The sequence below is a fragment of the Bufo bufo genome, chromosome 5, assembly GCF_905171765.1.
Source record: "Bufo bufo chromosome 5, aBufBuf1.1, whole genome shotgun sequence".
NCBI classification, from domain to species: domain Eukaryota; kingdom Metazoa; phylum Chordata; class Amphibia; order Anura; family Bufonidae; genus Bufo; species Bufo bufo.
This window is the reverse complement of record NC_053393.1, coordinates 486,728,496-486,747,157: the sequence shown is the minus strand read 5'-3', so window position 1 is coordinate 486,747,157 and position 18,662 is coordinate 486,728,496. Positions and strand designations below refer to the sequence as shown.

Sequence of the window (18,662 nt, the reverse complement as noted above, 5' to 3'; positions counted from 1 at the left end):
GTTCAGCAGAACGCCGAAAAGTCTCCCACGTCTGGTTTATTGTCTTAAGCCCATGTCCAGGTGTCCCGTAAAATACAACGGAAAAGTCTGCAGTGGCTTTTGCCAGAAAAAAAGGCTGCGGGCTTCACCCTCTTCATTGCAACGTTTTAAATCCGCTGGAGAGATCCGAAGCATAAATGCGGATTTCAAATCTCCACTGCAGTTCAATCTATGCTGCCGGTTTGTACACAGCGTGAGGATTAGATTTGTTACAATCTCATTCTCTCTGCTGGTAGTGCACAGAAATACGCAACTGCAAATCCACAGGTAATCAGTCGTGTGGACATTGCCTTAACTATTACATGGATGGGATGAGACACAAAAAGGGCTTCCTGTTCTAGAAACAGCGCCACTTTTGTCCATGGGTTGAGTATGGCATTGCAGCTCAGCCCAACTCAAACTGCAGAGGATAAAATGGTGCACATCTTTAATTGGTTGGCCCATGAAAAACATTCAACACCTATCCACAGGAAAGGGAATACATGTGTTATCACTGGGACCCTCACTGATCATGAGAACAGGCTCCTATGTTCCCCAAGTGAAATTTGTGGTGGACATGCGTGCACACTACCGCTCCATGCAATTTCTATCATGTTGCCAAGGATAACACTCTTCTATGGCATCAATCCTATAGACCAGGAATGCTCAGCCTGAGGCCCATCAGCTGTTTCAAAACTACAACTCCCAGCATGCCCTAATAGCTGTAGGCTGTCCAGGCATGCTGGGAATTGTAGTTTTGTAACACCTGGAGGGCCACAGGTTCGGCATCCCTGCTATAGCCTTTAAAATGAACTGAAGTGCGCCTGCATGATTACTGCTTTATTCAAACAAGGCACATCATCAGCGATCATATCATTTAACCTGTCCTGTGGAGAGGTAATAGATGTTTTTCTACACCAGCTAACCCCTTTAAATATCTTTCTATACTAGGTACAGTAAAGGGTTTTTCCAAAATTCACGTGAATATTGGAAAAGCACGTAGAAAACGTGTAAACTGGAGAGGCTGCAGTGTCGGAGACATTAGGTTCTTGGGTTTGTTGATGGCTCTATATACACACTTTTTTGACTCTCTACCATGGATGCGCATTTTTTATTTTTAATCATTTAAATTATTCTCTTTCTCTGGCATCTAATATTGAATATATCTGCAAATCAAAAATCAAAGGGCTTCGTACCAGAGACTTACAACTTGTTATTTATGAAAGAGATTACATTCCTCTTCTGTATCGTGACAGAACATTAATCAATGAGACTTAGCTCTTCCCATGGTTTAAGATGTCGGCTTTCTTGCTTAGGACATGAACGTATCAATTTTGCTTTTGAAAATGCCAATGTGAAATTACTCACGATTAACTCGTGTCTGAAGTATTTTCACTATTAGGATAATGACTTTCCCAGCAATACATTCTTTCTTTTCGTATTAAGCTTTGTACGATCATTGTAATTAATTTGCAGAACGTGATAATGGGTTTTGGAAATTTGCGCAGAATAATTAAGTCTCCCTCACTTTTCAGTAGTTATGATTGAATCATAGTTTACATTGATCGTATATATCCTTGAGTCAGACTGGAAAATCTATACATAATTCACAATTACACAGTGTTCATATACAGTGTAGAATAGTATGCACTATAATGGGGACTGAGCTGCAGTACCCCAGCACAGCCACTACACTGTGTACGGAGCAGTCTGCTTCCTGCTATTATTTCCAGCGCCGGCGACTCCTGCTAGAAGCTGATGAGTGGAGGTGCCAGGTGTTGGGCCCCAACCAATCTGACAATGATGACTTGTTCTAAGGATAGGCTGTCGGTATCTAAGTCCCAGAAACACCATTTAAAGACTACCTGCCCCTAGCTACAGGGGAAGATTTTGTCAAGGTCTGCCTATAGCCTAATGTGTATGGGGACCTCCAGACTGTTCCCCAACGTACTAACGTATTGTGCGTATACTAATGTCAGGGGAGATGGCATTCAGGTAAGGAGTGTGGCCAGTTTAGATCAGGATTCAGCTCACAAGTGAGCATTTATTTAGGTTCTTAAAAGGAAACCATGACCAAGTCATGTTTTCCTTTAGATTAATAATTGATGCCTATAAAGGTAACCTATACACTTTAGTCTAAAGTTGATCAAAACGGATAATTTCAAACAAAACGATTTTTTGTCAGGTGAAGGATAGGCCATCACTGGCTAATCGGCGGAGGTCCTGCACCCCTTTACCCCGCCAATTAGCTGTTTGGTGTAGCTCCATTGCCAGAGGTCAGCTACAGAGCCCAGTTGTGGTGGACAATTCGTGTCACTGCAACGCGTCTCCACTGAAGTCAGTGGGAGCAGCGCTGCAGTTGCAAGCGCTGTACACTTCAGTGCGCCGAACTTCAATGTTCCAGCACCGACTTTCAGGGAGTAGCTACACTGAACAGCTGATTGGCCAGGGTCACACCCTTGTCAATCAGCTAGTGATGGCCTGTCCTGCGGATAGGCTATCACTTAAAGGGGTTTTCCAGGCTTTTAATATTGATGACCTATCCACAGGATAGGTCGTCGGGGGTCTGACACCCAGCACCCCCACTGATCAGCTGTATAAAGGGAATGCGCATGCAGTCTCCCGTCTCTAGTCTCTCTTTCTGCTTTCCATAGACAAAGCAGCCGCGAGCAGAAAGAGAGAAGGGAGACTGCACACTGCACGCACCTACCCTTCGTACAGCTGAACGGCGGGGATGCCGTACCCTGCCGATCTGATATTTATGACCTATCCTGAGGATAGGTCATCAATATTAAAAGGCTGGACAACCCCTTTAACAGCAAACTATTGTTTTTTTTATTGTTTTAGCCACCCAATGACGGACCATCATCCTCTAAAAAGGAGCCTGTGACTGTGTTTGGAATTTTCATCCAATAGTCAAAAGCAAGATCTTTTAGTTTAAGGAAAGATCATTTGTGGACAAAAGATGTTTCTTGAAAAGAACATTCCCAGGAAGGGTGTTCATACGTCGCCCGGTTTCATTGAACATGTATGGCCAGTTTGAACAATGGTCAATATGGAGTAAAATGTCTGCGAAATGGTTGTTGCGAGATGATTCTTCGACTTGTGTTCAACCATCAGCCTACTTCTATCTAATGTGTATGGCCACTCTTCTGTTTTAGTGTAACAAGGACTTTGTAAAAGGAAGAGCCTACTTCAGAGGCATTGTGAAAGTGGATATAAGCTGACATCCTAGTTTACTTTGTACAGCAAAATGGCTAAGAGATAAAAAGAACAGTCCCCATGCCCTGGTTACCATATGTAGTGACCATTGGTAATCAGTGTTGGTAGAGCATCACGCTGATCAGAATTGGTCTGCCCTGGAGTCATGTTCTCCTTACATTATGATGCCATGTGAGCTGTTGAGTCTTTTTTATAGGTCAAATAACCTTGGCAAAGTAAAGAGCTCACATTCAGACAAATGAAAAACGTATTCTCTGATTTTTGTTTGTAGATTTGGGTTCACAGCGCTCACAATGCCAGCGGATACTTCACAATTTATGGAGATGAGTCCTTGCAGTCTGATCACTTTAGTTCGAGGCTTAGCTTTGGAGACACGCAAACTGTCTGGGCAAGAACGGGTTACCTGGGATTCTTAAGAAGAACGGAGTTAACGGATGCAAATGGTGGTAAGATAGTAAATGAAACATCACATTCCTTGTTAGGCTTTGTTCACATCACCGTTCAGCCTTTCCGTTCTCGGAAAGGACGGATTCGGCACATAACTGAGCCGAACGGAGCCCACAGGCCCCATAGACTATACTGGGGTCCATTAGGCTTCCGCTTAGAAGAAGATTTTTGAAGCGGAGACAAAGTCCTGCATGCACAACTTTTGTCTCCGCTCCAAAATCTTCTTCTGAGCGGAAACCTAACGGACCCCAGTATAGTCTATGGGGCCTGTGGGCTCAGTTATGTGCCGAATCCGTCCTTTCCGTTTTCCTGCCCTTAAACGGAGCAGGAGAACGGAAAGGCTGAACGATGCCTTAAAAGTTTTGTATCTTTTAGCTAGTATTTAAATGTATGACTAGTAGAGATGCAGGATGGTTTATAACTCACATCTGTTACTGAATTTGTTGCCTTGTTAGCCGGTTGTCCATGCTCTAGCTATTGATGACTTCTCCTTAGGTCATCAATATCAGATTGGTGAGCGTCTCTTTTCTCAGCGGTCGCTGGTGTTGGAAATATCACAGTGGATGGAGCCAGAAGCAGACAGCTCCATCACCTGTAGAGTAACCGTGCCGAGTAACAGCAATATTCAGGTGACTTGGAGCTGAGCTTACAGCCACCCGCCCTGGCTGCTACACAGTGTACGGAGCTTTCTGCTTCTGACTCAATTCACCTTGTCATTTCTGGTGCCGGCAGCTGTTGAGAACAGTTTCTCAGTGGGGGTGCCAGGCGTCAGACCCCCATCGATCTGATACTGATATTGATGACCTATCCTAAGGATAGGTCATCAGTATCTAGAGCCTGGACAACCCCTTTAAGTTGTTCCATTGCTATGGGTAGCAGTGGCTCAGCTCCATCCAAAGGCAACATCTGCATGGACTTTGAATGTGTCCCCTGTGTTTGTGTGGGTTACATCCTGCACTCCAAAAATAAATGGTAGCTTAAGTAAGGGCTCCACAGTGGTAGAATTATTACAACTTGCTACACAATGTATTGCTCAGTCTTTTTCCTAATTACAGAGTATTAATATCTTTTACAACCCTGCCAAGATATGTGGGCTGGGAGGTGACGATTAATTCTGCCTTCTACATTTCTCATTAACTTTTCAAAATCTTATGAGACCGGTATCCGTTTCTAGGCGAGCAACATGATAGTTTAGAGGGCTGGAGAATCTATGAGCGATAAAGAAGCCTAGATTAGTGTTCATTTTTGCTTAATGATTGACAAAGCTTTTCCCAGAGAAATGGTATGCTTTTAATCCATTTAGAACGACATGATGCTCTTTATGTGGTTGGGGCGCTGGATGAAGCAATGGAGCTACGAGGGATGAGATATCACCCGATTGATATAGAAACATCGGTGATTAGAGCCCACAAGAGTGTTACAGAATGGTAATTGCTTTGCTTTCCTTTTCATTTGAACTCTGTGAATACCGTATAACAATATAATCAAATAATAGTAGGAATTATAATCAATAGAAAGAATCATAAGAATTCATCCGCATCCAACAGGATACGTGTACTGCATACTGTATCGTCATATGACCGTCATACCAAGACAACTCAGGCAGGTTATCACAAGTGGATAATGTTGCGAGAATGTTACTTCAGCTGGAAGCTAGCTGCTCAAACACATTCGAATAATCGTAAAGGTGGTCATACACACTAGATGAACGTCAGCCAACCCTGCTGACTTCGGCAGAACCAGCCAACCATGTGTATAGTGGCAATCTGCCAATGGCAGATGGGCAAAAGAGGGATCAGGCATGTTGAATTCTAGCATGCCCAGTCCTTTGTTCTCTAGGGAGATACCCCTGGAAGCTGAAAAGATTGATATATAGTTTTATGGGAAAGGATTCACTAAAACTTGATATTCATTCATTTACATTGCTGCTCATTCTGGGCTTTGAAGTCAAGGAGGAGGTCCTATCAGTGAATGACAGCCTTCTATCTATGAGGAGGAGGTCCTATCAGTGAATGACAGCCTTCCCTCTATAAGTAGGAGGTCCTATCAGTGAGTGACAGCCTTCCCTCTATGAGGAGACAGTCCTATCAGTGACTGACAGCCTTCCCTCTATGAGGAGGAGGTCCTATCAGTGAGTGACAGCCTTCCCTCTATGAGGAGACAGTCCTATCAGTGACTGACAGCCTTCCCTCTATGAGGAGGAGGTCCTATCAGTGAGTGACAGCCTTCCCTCTATGAGGAGGAGGTCCTATCAGTGACTGACAGCCTTCCCTCTATGAGGAGGAGGTCCTATCAGTGACTGACAGCCTTCCCTCTATGAGGAGGAGGTCCTATCAGTAAGTGACAGCCTTCCCTCTATGAGGAGGAGGTCCTATCAGTGAGTGACAGCCTTCCCTCTATGGAGAGGAGGTCATATCAGTGACTGACAGCCTTCCCTCTATGAGGAGGCGGTCCTATCAGTGAGTGACAGCCTTCCCTCTATAAGTAGGAGGTCCTATCAGTGATTGACAGCCTTCCCTCTATGAGGAGGAGGTCCTATCAGTGATTGACAACCTTCCCTCTATGAGGAGGCGGTCCTATCAGTGAGTGACAGCCTTCCCTCTATAAGTAGGAGGTCCTATCAGTGATTGACAGCCTTCCCTCTATGAGGAGGAGGTCCTATCAGTGATTGACAGCCTTCTCTCTATGAGGAGGAGGTCCTATCAGTGATTGACAGCTATTTCTGTATACACAGTCATAGACTGAAAGCTGGCAATCACTTATGGGACTGTCTCCTTGACTTCAAAGCCCAGAATGAGAAGAAATTGAAATAAATGAAATACAGGTTTTAATGAATCTTTTCCTATAAGACTATACATCCATCTGCTCAGCTCCTCTCGCTCTATGACATGCTGCCTGCAGATTAATTTATAGATTGTTGCACTAGGTGGCAGCATACAGCTCAGCCCAACACACATTAGTGATGGCATAGAGCCTGATAATAAATGGTCAAAATGTCTTTTAGTTGGCAGTCATCTCATTTTGGACAGCTTTAGTCATTTTGTCTTCTGATGGACTTCTTTGGATATTTAAGGTACCTAGTGTTGTAAATTTATTTTGTAGCAGAGTCTACTTTAAAGGGGTATTCTGGTTCCATGATATTGATAACCTATCCTCAAAATAGGTAATCAATATCAGATCGGTGGGGGTCTGACTCCCAATAGTGTGCAGATAAACACGGGCTCCTAGGCCCCCAGCTCATCTGTGGGGGTGCCCACAGTCATCAATTTAGTGAAACTAGAAAACACCTTTAACCACCTCCGGACCGCCTAACGCAGGATCGCGTTCCGGAGGTGGCAGCCCTGCGCAGAGTCACGCATATATGCGTCATCTCGCGATGGGCGAGATTTCCTGTGAACGCGCGCACACAGGCGCGCGCGCTCACAGGAACGGAAGGTAAGAGAGTTGATCTCCAGCCTGCCAGCGGCGATCGTTCGCTGGCAGGCTGGAGATGTGTTTTTTTTAACCCCTAACAGGTATATTAGACGCTGTTTTGATAACAGCGTCTAATATACCTGCTACCTGGTCCTCTGGTGGTCCCCTTTGTTTGGATCGACCACCAGAGGACACAGGTAGCTCAGTAAAGTCCCACCAAGCACCACTACACTACACTACACCCCCCCCCCGTCACTTATTAACCCCTTATTAGCCCCTGATCACCCCTGATCACCCCATATAGACTCCCTGATCACCCCCCTGTCATTGATCACCCCCCTGTCATTGATTACCCCCCTGTAAAGCTCCATTCAGATGTCCGCATGATTTTTACGGATCCACTGATAGATGGATCGGATCCGCAAAACGCATCCGGACGTCTGAATGAAGCCTTACAGGGGCGTGATCAATGACTGTGGTTATCACCCCATATAGACTCCCTGATCACCCCCCCTGTCATTGATTACACCCCTGTCATTGATCAACCCCCTGTAAAGCTCCATTCAGATGTCCGCATGATTTTTACGGATGCACTGATAGATGGATCCGATCCGCAAAACGCATCCGGACGTCTGAATGAAGCCTTACAGGGGCGTGATCAATGACTGTGGTGATCACCCCATATAGACTCCCTGATCACCCCCCTGTAAAGCTCCATTCAGATGTCCGCATGATTTTTACGGATGCACTGATAGATGGATCCGATCCGCAAAACGCATCCGGACGTCTGAATGAAGCCTTACAGGGGCGTGATCAATGACTGTGGTGATCACCCCATATAGACTCCCTGATCACCCCCCTGTCATTGATCACCCCCCTGTAAAGCTCCATTCAGATGTCCGCATGATTTTTACGGATGCACTGATAGATGGATCCGATCCGCAAAACGCATCCGGACGTCTGAATGAAGCCTTACAGGGGCATGATCAATGACTGTGGTGATCACCCCATATAGACTCCCTGATCACCCCCCTGTCATTGATCACCCCCCTGTAAAGCTCCATTCAGATGTCCGCATGATTTTTACGGATCCACTGATAGATGGATCGGATCCGCAAAACGCATCCGGACGTCTGAATGAAGCCTTACAGGGGAGTGATCAATGACTGTGGTGATCACCCCATATAGACTCCCTGATCACCCCCCTGTCATTGATTACCCCCCTGTAAAGCTCCATTCAGATGTCCGCATGATTTTTACGGATGCACTGATAGATGGATCGGATCCGCAAAACGCATCCGGACGTCTGAATGAAGCCTTACAGGGGCGTGATCAATGACTGTGGTGATCACCCCATATAGACTCCCTGATCACCCCCCTGTCATTGATCAACCCCCCTGTCATTGATCACCCCCCCTGTCATTGATCACCCCCCCTGTCATTGATCACCCCCCTGTCATTGATCACCCCTCTGTAAGGCTCCATTCAGATATTTTTTTGGCCCAAGTTAGCAGAATTTTTTTTTTTTTTCTTACAAAGTCTCATATTCCACTAACTTGTGTCAAAAAATAAAATCTCACATGAACTCACCATACCCCTCACGGAATCCAAATGCGTAAAATTTTTTAGACATTTATATTCCAGACTTCTTCTCACGCTTTAGGGCCCCTAGAATGCCAGGGCAGTATAAATACCCCACATGTGACCCCATTTCGGAAAGAAGACACCCCCAGGTATTCCGTGAGGGGCATATTGAGTCCATGAAAGATTGAAATTTTTGTCCCAAGTTAGCGGAACGGGAGACTTTGTGAGAAAAAAATTAAAAATATCAATTTCCGCTAACTTGTGCCAAAAAAAAAAATTTTCTATGAACTCGCCATGCCCCTCATTGAATACCTTGGGGTGTCTTCTTTCCAAAATGGGGTCACATGTGGGGTATTTATACTGCTCTGGCATTCTAGGGGCCCCAAAGCGTGAGAAGAAGTCTGGTATCCAAATGTCTAAAAATGCCCTCCTAAAAGGAATTTGGGCACCTTTGCGCATCTAGGCTGCAAAAAAGTGTCACACATCTGGTATCGCCGTACTCAGGAGAAGTTGGGGAATGTGTTTTGGGGTGTCATTTTACATATACCCATGCTGGGTGAGAGAAATATCTTGGTCAAATGCCAACTTTGTATAAAAAAATGGGAAAAGTTGTCTTTTGCCAAGATATTTCTCTCACCCAGCATGGGTATATGTAAAATGACACCCCAAAACACATTCCCCAACTTCTCCTGAATACGGCGATACCACATGTGTGACACTTTTTTGCAGCCTAGGTGGGCAAAGGGGCCCATATTCCAAAGAGCACCTTTAGGATTTCACAGGTCATTTACCTACTTACCACACATTAGGGCCCCTGGAAAATGCCAGGGCAGTATAACTACCCCACAAGTGACCCCATTTTGGAAAGAAGACACCCCAAGGTATTCCGTGAGGGGCATGGCGAGTTCCTAGAATTTTTTATTTTTTGTCACAAGTTAGTGGAAAATGATGATTTTTTTTTTTTTTTTTTTTCATACAAAGTCTCATATTCCACTAACTTGTGACAAAAAATAAAAAGTTCCATGAACTCACTATGCCCATCAGCGAATACCTTGGGGTCTCTTCTTTCCAAAATGGGGTCACTTGTGGGGTAGTTATACTGCCCTGGCATTCTAGGGGCCCAAATGTGTGGTAAGGAGTTTGAAATCAAATTCTGTAAAAAATGACCTGTGAAATCCGAAAGGTGCTCTTTTGAATATGGGCCCCTTTGCCCACCTAGGCTGCAAAAAAGTGTCACACATCTGGTATCTCCGTAATCGGGAGAAGTTGGGGAATGTGTTTTGGGGTGTCATTTTACATATACCCATGCTGGGTGAGAGAAATATCTTGGCAAAAGACAACTTTTCCCATTTTTTTATACAAAGTTGGCATTTGACCAAGATATTTATCTCACCCAGCATGGGTATATGTAAAAAGACACCCCAAAACACATTCCTCAACTTCTCCTGAATACAGAGATACCAGATGTGTGACACTTTTTTGCAGCCTAGGTGGGCAAAGGGGCCCACATTCCAAAGAGCACCTTTCGGATTTCACAGGTCATTTACCTACTTACCACACATTTGGGCCCCTAGAATGCCAGGGCAGTATAACTACCCCACAAGTGACCCCATTTTGGAAAGAAGAGACCCCAAGGTATTCGCTGATGGGCATAGTGAGTTCATGGAAGTTTTTATTTTTTGTCACAAGTTTGTGGAATATGAGACTTTGTAAGAAAAAAAAAAATAAAAAAAAAAATCATCATTTTCCACTAACTTGTGACAAAAAATAAAAAATTCTAGGAACTCGCCATGCCCCTCACGGAATACCTTGGGGTGTCTTCTTTCCAAAATGGGGTCACTTGTGGGGTAGTTATACTGCCCTGGTATTCTAGGGGCCCAAATGTGTGGTAAGGAGTTTGAAATCAAATTCAGGAAAAAATGAGGAGTGAAATCCGAAAGGTGCTCTTTGGAATATGGGCCCCTTTGCCCACCTAGGCTGGAAAAAAGTGTCACACATCTGGTATCCCCGTACTCAGGAGAAGTTGAGGAATGTGTTTTGGGGTGTCTTTTTACATATACCCATGCTGGGTGAGATAAATATCTTGGTCAAATGACAACTTTGTATAAAAAAATGGGAAAAGTTGTCTTTTGCCAAGATATTTCTCTCACCCAGCATGGGTATATATAAAATGACACCCCAAAACACATTCCCCACCTTCTCCTGAGTACGGAGATACCAGATGTGTGACACTTTTTTGCAGCCTAGGTGGGCAAAGGGGCCCATATTCCAAAGAGCACCTTTCGGATTTCACTGGTCATTTTTTACAGAATTTGATTTCAAACTCCTTACCACACATTTGGGCCCCTAGAATGCCAGGGCAGTATAACTTCCCCACAAGTGACCCCATTTTGGAAAGAAGAGACCCCAAGGTATTCGCTGATGGGCATAGTGAGTTCATAGAACTTTTTATTTTTTGTCACAAGTTAGTGGAATATGAGACTTTGTAAGAAAAAAAAAAAAAAAAAAAAAAAATCATAATTTTCCGCTAACTTGTGACAAAAAATAAAAAGTTCTATGAACTCACTATGCCCATCAGTGAATACCTTAGTGTGTGTACTTTCAGAAATGGGGTCATTTGTGGGGTGTTTGTACTGTCTGGGCATTATAGAACCTCAGGAAACATGACAGGTGCTCAGAAAATCAGAGCTGCTTCAAAAAGCGGAAATTCACATTTTTGTACCATAGTTTGTAAACGCTATAACTTTTACCCAAACCATTTTTTTTTTACCCAAACATTTTTTTTTTATCAAAGACATGTAGAACTATAAATTTAGAGCAAAATTTCTATATGGATGTCGTTTTTTTTGCAAAATTTTACAACTGAAAGTGAAAAATGTCATTTTTTTGCAAAAAAAATCGTTAAATTTCGATTAATAACAAAAAAAGTAAAAATGTCAGCAGCAATGAAATACCACCAAATGAAAGCTCTATTAGTGAGAAGAAAAGGAGGTAAAATTCATTTGGGTGGTAAGTTGCATGACCGAGCAATAAATGGTGAAAGTAGTGTAGGTCAGAAGTGTAAAAAGTGGCCTGGTCTTTCAGGGTGTTTAAGCACTGGGGGCTGAGGTGGTTAATGACTCCGTATAAGACATATTTCAGCATCACTATGAACAGAATATTGATGGACATTTTTTCATTTTCTGGTGCATTTTAGTTTTCCATTGGTGCTAAATCCAACTCTTCTTCTCTTTCCTTCTCCCACCAGTGCTGTCTTTACCTGGACAAATTTGTTGGTCGTCGTTGTAGAACTTGATGGCTCTGAACAAGAAGCCTTGGATCTGGTACCACTAGTCACCAACGTGATATTGGAGGAACATTATCTTATTGTAGGCGTGGTCGTAGTGGTGGACATTGGTGTCATTCCTATCAACTCCCGTGGAGAGAAACAGCGTATGCACCTACGAGATGGGTTTTTGGCAGATCAGCTGGACCCCATATATGTGGCCTACAACATGTAGTCTTGTAATTATAAAGGCTTCCATGGACTTCACAATAGATGTATACATTTTTTGTGTCCACAAAAACAAAACAAAAAAATCCACAAAAAAATGCCAAACTTGCAAATAGGGGGTTTAATTTTTGTTCTGAATGGAGCAGTTTTTGTCATTTTAACTTTCCAATTTCTCAAAATTGGGCAGACAGAATGTGAAATGTGCTTTTGTTTTTACCACTACATTTTTTAAGGTACTTTGCTGCCTCAGTTTAACAGGCTGAGAACTATACAGGTCTCCATTGTACGAAGACCCTTGTGTGACCCTCAGCTTTTATTATTATTATTATTTTAAATGGCAGTTTTTAAAGCGAGAAAAAAGTTTTTTTTGTCTTTTTTTTGTTGCTAGACTGACCCCATTGTTTTCATTATGTAGCTGTGTACTTTATGAAGGATTATCTTTAAATGGAATGAAATAGGCTAAAAAAAATGTTTACGGTGACAGGATTGTTACAGGGTTCCCATCTGTGTGTCGGAGACAATTGGATCTAGTCCTTTTATTTCCGAAATGAAAAAGGGTACGAAAACACACAAAAAAAAATCCAATTTCAGAATGACACACAAGGATCGAAATCACAGTTTTAGCTTTTTGGGTACTGGATTGAAGCCAAAGTTTGTAAGCTGCTAATCTGCCCAGTGATTTAATCCCTTGATATCAGAGTTTTATTATTATTATTTCTCCGTCAGATACGGCAAGAAAAGATTACTGGTTGCGAACCATCGAGGGCAGTGGGCCTTCTGCAACCAAAACCAGACTACTGTAGAAAGTCTTTATTTAATAGTTTTTGCCTCCTTGGGGGTGAAGAATGACCGATTGAGGTTATGTATTGTAACCTAGCAATCTAATTTCTCTAACCCCATGACAGTCTACATAGTAATTCCTAAGTAAGCACACAAATAAAAATAAAAAAAATGGCTGTTCATCTCAGATTGAGAGTAATGTAACTAGCGATTGTTTAAAAAAAATAGTATGCATTAGGTGGACTTTGGCAAGTATCTTTGTACTGAACTAAAAAGATAAAATAAGTTAACTCTCCATATGTAATTATGTATAAAATGTTTAATTTATTTTGATCTCTTTAGAAGTATAAAACAAAAACGGCATTCAAGAAAGTCAAGTTCTTGTAATGTTAGCTAATATAAAAAAAAAACGTTGTATTATCTTGAGTGGATAGTATCACATCAAATATATATATATGAAATTATAAATTCACTAATGGGTTATGCGGGAAGGGATATATTTTAATGTTTACGATGCAGTACGTGTCACTTGCATGGTGTCTCCCACTGTATATAACTGGGTGTTCTTCACAATCTTTGTTCGAAAAAAAACTGCAATCGTGGATTGCCTCTGTTCCCGTATACAAGACGACTCTAGATACCAGCAAGTGGATTTTAAAGACCATCCTTTAGATGGTGTACAAAACTTATGTCTGAAATGCACTATCATTTTTTTTCCTTTCTCCTAGAGAAGCAACCGTAGATACAATTGTACAATGTGTGTGCTGATCGGAGGATGCATTTGATAATATGTAAAAAGAAAAAAAAAGAAAAAAAAAATCATGTTGAGGAAAGAAGTGGTGTTCAGAAATTCAGAGTTGTGTCGTCATCATCCTTGTTCAGAAATGTGCTGCCTCACATCTTCCATGGGCATTCAGTGTCGTCTGCATTGTAACGATATGTAGAAAAAACAACAGATTTTTAATTTACGCAGATTTTCAAGACCAAATTTTGAAGCCCCATGAATTTTAAATTAAAAGCCACCTAACGATGAAAAGGCATTAATCATGGTTATTTGTATGTGTCGAAGAGGCTCCATCCATTCGTTTACATGTCCAATGTTCTGCGAATACCAAGTGCACCATTGCTGCCTCGTCCTAAATTCTGTGTAAGGTTATTTTGTTCTGACCTCAGAAATGACAAAAAGTGACTTTTTTTTGTAATTGTGTCCAATGTAGAAAATACAGAAAGTCTTTTATCTTCTCACAGGGTAACAAATAAAAAGAACTTTGGATCCAGTCATTTATCTTTAAGAGAATCTGTAACGGCAGACAGGCCTCGCTCACCATGGAAGTCTGCCAGCCGATAGTAGGGAGCCTGCAGCTTCTGACCGCAGAAACTAAAGTTTCAGTAAAGTTTCAAGTGTATTGTCTCCAGCGATTTCTAATCTATAGGAAAGCACTGGCACATTGGTTGTAAACTGCAGCTTCTGTGTCATAAGCAGGCAGATTTCCACGCACTGTCAGGTCAGAGTCAAGGGTTTATTAGTAAAAGTTACAGAAGAGTATATAAGGCAGATACATGAAAGCTGGAAAACCCTCTGCAACCATTGCTTAAGTATATAGAAAATGAAGAATGACATAACTTTGCAAATAGCCCTGGTTAAAAAATCTCCTATAGTTTTGTGCCAACAGCTTCTATGAAGACCTATTTGTTTCCATGGTAACAGACTACAAACCTGTTTCGTCTTGTAGTCATACTCCCTTCCATTCATCTCGTTTTCTTGCTAGCTCACTGAAAATAGGGAGCTGGATGACTGCAGGATCATACTACACAGGGTTTGTATAGACACAAAACTGCTGATTTTTAATGGCGATTATTAGCAAAGTTGCTTTGTTTTTTAGATGCATTGGAGCAATTATAATAATTGGTTTTTAAAGGTCTAGATAGCTGTTAGAAAGAAAACTCAGTTTGGCTCTAAACACTTTGTTGTGGAATTCTGTGATGATACTCGTATTTGCAGATAAGCTTTCAGTACTGAGCTGGTAGTTGCAGTAATTCCTGCGGCCGTCCTCCCCTGCTGACTACAGACACAGATTTTTGTATGGAGGTCCTCAGAGCTGCTTTAGTTGTCTGCAGGATCCCGTAATACCCTGCTGGCAGTCTATAGTTCACGGAGCATGGGCAGCCCCTGTCATTTTTAAATCAAGAGTATATCTCGAAAGAAAGTATAATAAAAAGCAGTTTCCTAATATTTAGTGAAAGTGCGGCTTCTGCATGCACCGTATGCTTCCAGTAAGGACAATGTTCCCATAGTGAAAAATCTGTTCCTGAATCTACAGAGTGTTTTGGAGATGATAAGCATCTCTCTAGCAATTAAATTGATAGAAATTAAAGGCACCCCCAGTTTTGTACACGCTTCGGGCATCTCTTTCACAAACTAAATGTCCTATTTTTAACACTTTGTTGCTTTTAAAACCAACATTTCTTAATGTCTCCTTCCATCTGGATATTGAAGCGCCAACATAGAGAACGCCAAATCCCCCTGCATAGATGTAGAATTAAAGGTCCCTTCTGTTGTCCTTTCTAACGGCAGCATGGTATTGTGACACTATGAGTTCAGCGTCATTAACATTAAGTCGTTTTTAAGAACTCACAGGTTAACATGTGCCGAGTACCATGTATTCATAATATACCCCCCAGCTTTCTCTGTATTACTATGCATTTGGAGAAACCTGTAAATCAGAGGCTGTAGGGTGGGGTAAAGCACAGATCCCATGAATACATCGGACTCCTTCCTTCACACCAGACTCCTCGTTGGCCACACTGTCTGAACTTTAACTTGTAAGTACGGAAAAACTACTTCAGTAGTATTGCAATTTGTGTCGACAGGTTCTCTTTAGGTCATAAAAATCTGCCTGCTGCAACCACTAGAGGGAGCTTACGGCATAATGTTTTCTTATGGACTTTAACTGCTTAAATATGTTTGCTGTATATTCATGGTATTTACATGCGAGAGCTGCATTCTCTTCATTGTTTACCTCCTCGCCGTCAACATCAAGGCGGAAAGTAGGTGTCATTGCAGCTCCTCTGTTCCCATTCTCTTCAATGGGAAGGAGCAGACTGAGTGTAACTGCTCCTTCCCATTGAAGTCAGTCGGGCAGCTGAATGTTGGGTGCCTGGCTGACAGACTCCTGACCATCAAAGAGAGCAGGCAGAAACGGTTTCTACTGCTTCTGTCTCCCCCTCATTCCGTTGCAAAATAATAAAGTTCTCCAATGGTAAACAAAGTAAAGAAAATTGGAAAAAAGTCCCACCTAAAACTGGCCTCCAACTGCCCCCCCCCCCCCCCCCAAAATTTTCCCCAAACGTATTACCACGCCAATTAAACTGTATATTTAACACTACCTCCTTTCCAGATGTGCTTCTCTTTCCTTGCTGCTTGGTTTCTATCTTGAAAAAATCCACTTTATTCCTTATGCAAATGAGCTAGTAAGGTGCCCAGAGGGGCGTTATTTTTTGTTCAAAGGCGCTCAGAAACACCCCCATTGAGTGCCCAGGCCCGCCCTCCAGCAGAGCCCAAGCACGCCTCTCCTCGGCGCATACTCTACGCTCCCAGCAGCGCCGTTGTCCCCCCCACTATATCACTTACAGCAGAGAACCCCGACCACCCCTGCCTTCAGTGTCACTGACAAATCTCGCCGCGATCTTCCAGTAGAGGATGAAGCCGTCACTGGGCTCGGCGCATGCCAGTGAAACATTTGAGGCTGATTCCCTAAGTTAAACCGGAAAAGTGGAGGCACAGGCAGTGTTCGGAACTGAGGGCATGAGCCTCAAATGTTTCACTGGGCGTGCGCCGAGCCCAGTGACTGTTTCATCCTCTGCTGGAAGATCGCAGCGAGATTTGTCAGCGACACTGAAGGCAAGGGTGGTCGGGGATCTCTGCTGTTAGTGATATAGTGGGGGGGGGGGGGGAGGCGCTGCTGGGGGTGTAGAGTATAAGCCCAGGAGAGGCGTGCTTGGACTCTGCTGGAGGGCGGGCCTGGGCACTCAATGGGTGTGTTCCTGAGTGCCTTTGAACAAAAAGATTTAAGATAGAAACCAAGCAGAAAGGAAAGAGAAGCACATCTGGAAAGGAGGTAGTAAGTGCTACAAGACAATAGTTTTAGTTTAATGGTGATGATTCTGGTGACAGATTCCCTTTAATGCATAAACAGTATGCAGTAAACTCGCAAGCTCCCTCTAGTGTTAGCTGCAGGCAGTCTGAAAAGGTGTGTGGTTCTAGCGAATGTAGTTTTCTGTAGGATTATCACACTCCATTATGTAGAGCAGATTTTTAGAATACTGGACAACTTTCCTAGTGGATCAAGAACAAGCTGGGGGTGGGAGCATTTAGCATTTTTTCTGCTTTCTCTCTTGCAGATCATCAGCTTGACTTAAAGGGGCTTTCTGAGATTCTTATACTGATGACCTATCCTCTGGATAGGTCATCAGTATCTGATTGGTGGGGTTCCAACTCATAGGAACCCCGACGATCAGCTATTTGAGAAGTCACCGGCTCTCCTGTGAGCTCTGCGACCTTCTCGCAGCTTTCCCTAGGCCAGTGACGACACGTTTATCGGTCACATGGCCTAAGAGCAGTTCAGCCCCATAGAAGTAAATGGGGCTGAGCACAATACCAAGCACAGCGGCTGATTGGCAGGGGTCCCGGGTGTTGTACCCCCACCGATCAGATACTGATGACCTATCCAGAGAGCAGTATAAAAATCTTGGCAAACCCTTTTAAGCAAAAATTTATGAAAGATACACTATTTTACATTGTATTGTAAGTTGTCTTCAGGATGGTGGCTTTCAAGATGGTGAAAGGTATATCTGATGGTCTTGATACATATTGTTATTAATGATTTAAAGGGTTGTCCAGTAAGAAAAAAAGTTTTGTTCCCCCACAAACACCACCGCTTCATTCAAGTGAACTGGGATGAAAGGCCATGCCAGGCACAAGCTGTGAACAAGTAGTAGTGTTGTTTCTGTTGTTGCAACTCAGGCCTATTGACTTGAATGGGTCTGAGCTGCGCTTAGGTCCTGTTACTGATGACCATAATATCACTGGCCTAGGAAGAGGTCGACTGCAACGCTTACCAGAGCACTGTGGACTCTTCAAACAGCTGATCGGCTAGGGTTCCAAGAGTCGGACCACCACTGATCAGATATTGATGACATATCCTGAGGGTAGGTCACCAACATAGAACTCCTGGAAATCCTCTTTAAGGTAGCCATATACTTTTAATAGCTGTTCCTCCTGACATTTCTCCCTTGCATTCACACTTGGTTTGGCTGAGCATGCATGTGTTCTCACTGGGGAGAGCGGAAGAGGTTCTGCTGACAGCTACCTCTGGGGCTTGCTCATCTCCTTTGAGAACAAATTATGAAATGCAACATGCCCGATTGTATTCCTCCCCAATATCTGCCAAAGGAATGTCAGGTGAATATGTGAAAATGTACACATAAGATGGTTCCAATGAATCTGTACAGCCACCTATATATGTTTAGTGGTTGCTTCGCCTTTGTTGTAAGGCTACTTTCACACTGGCGTTGGGTGCGGATCCATCTTGTATCGGATCCGCACCGATAATGCAAACACTTGTATCCGTTCATAACAGATCCGTTTGCATTATTCATTCAAAAAAAGTCTAAGTCAAAACGGATCCGTCTTGACTTACATTGA

At 43.0% G+C, this 18,662-nt stretch overlaps 1 protein-coding gene across 7 annotated transcripts in view; it reads left to right on the top strand.

The window, feature by feature from the left end:
- Positions 1-15,799, top strand: part of DIP2C (disco interacting protein 2 homolog C) — a 442,508-nt gene extending 426,709 nt beyond the window's left edge. For 5 of the 7 annotated variants that reach the window (XM_040434209.1, XM_040434208.1, XM_040434211.1 and 2 more), the window contains 3 exons: positions 3,512-3,686; positions 4,991-5,114; positions 11,933-15,799. In XM_040434209.1, coding sequence (XP_040290143.1) covers positions 3,512-3,686; positions 4,991-5,114; positions 11,933-12,185 — 552 coding nt within the window. In that variant the 3' untranslated portion in view covers positions 12,186-15,799. The remainder of the gene's footprint in view (positions 1-3,511; positions 3,687-4,990; positions 5,115-11,932) is intronic. The other 2 variants (XM_040434213.1, XM_040434212.1) reach the window with 1 other exon arrangement.
- The last annotated feature ends 2,863 nt before the right edge of the window (positions 15,800-18,662 follow it).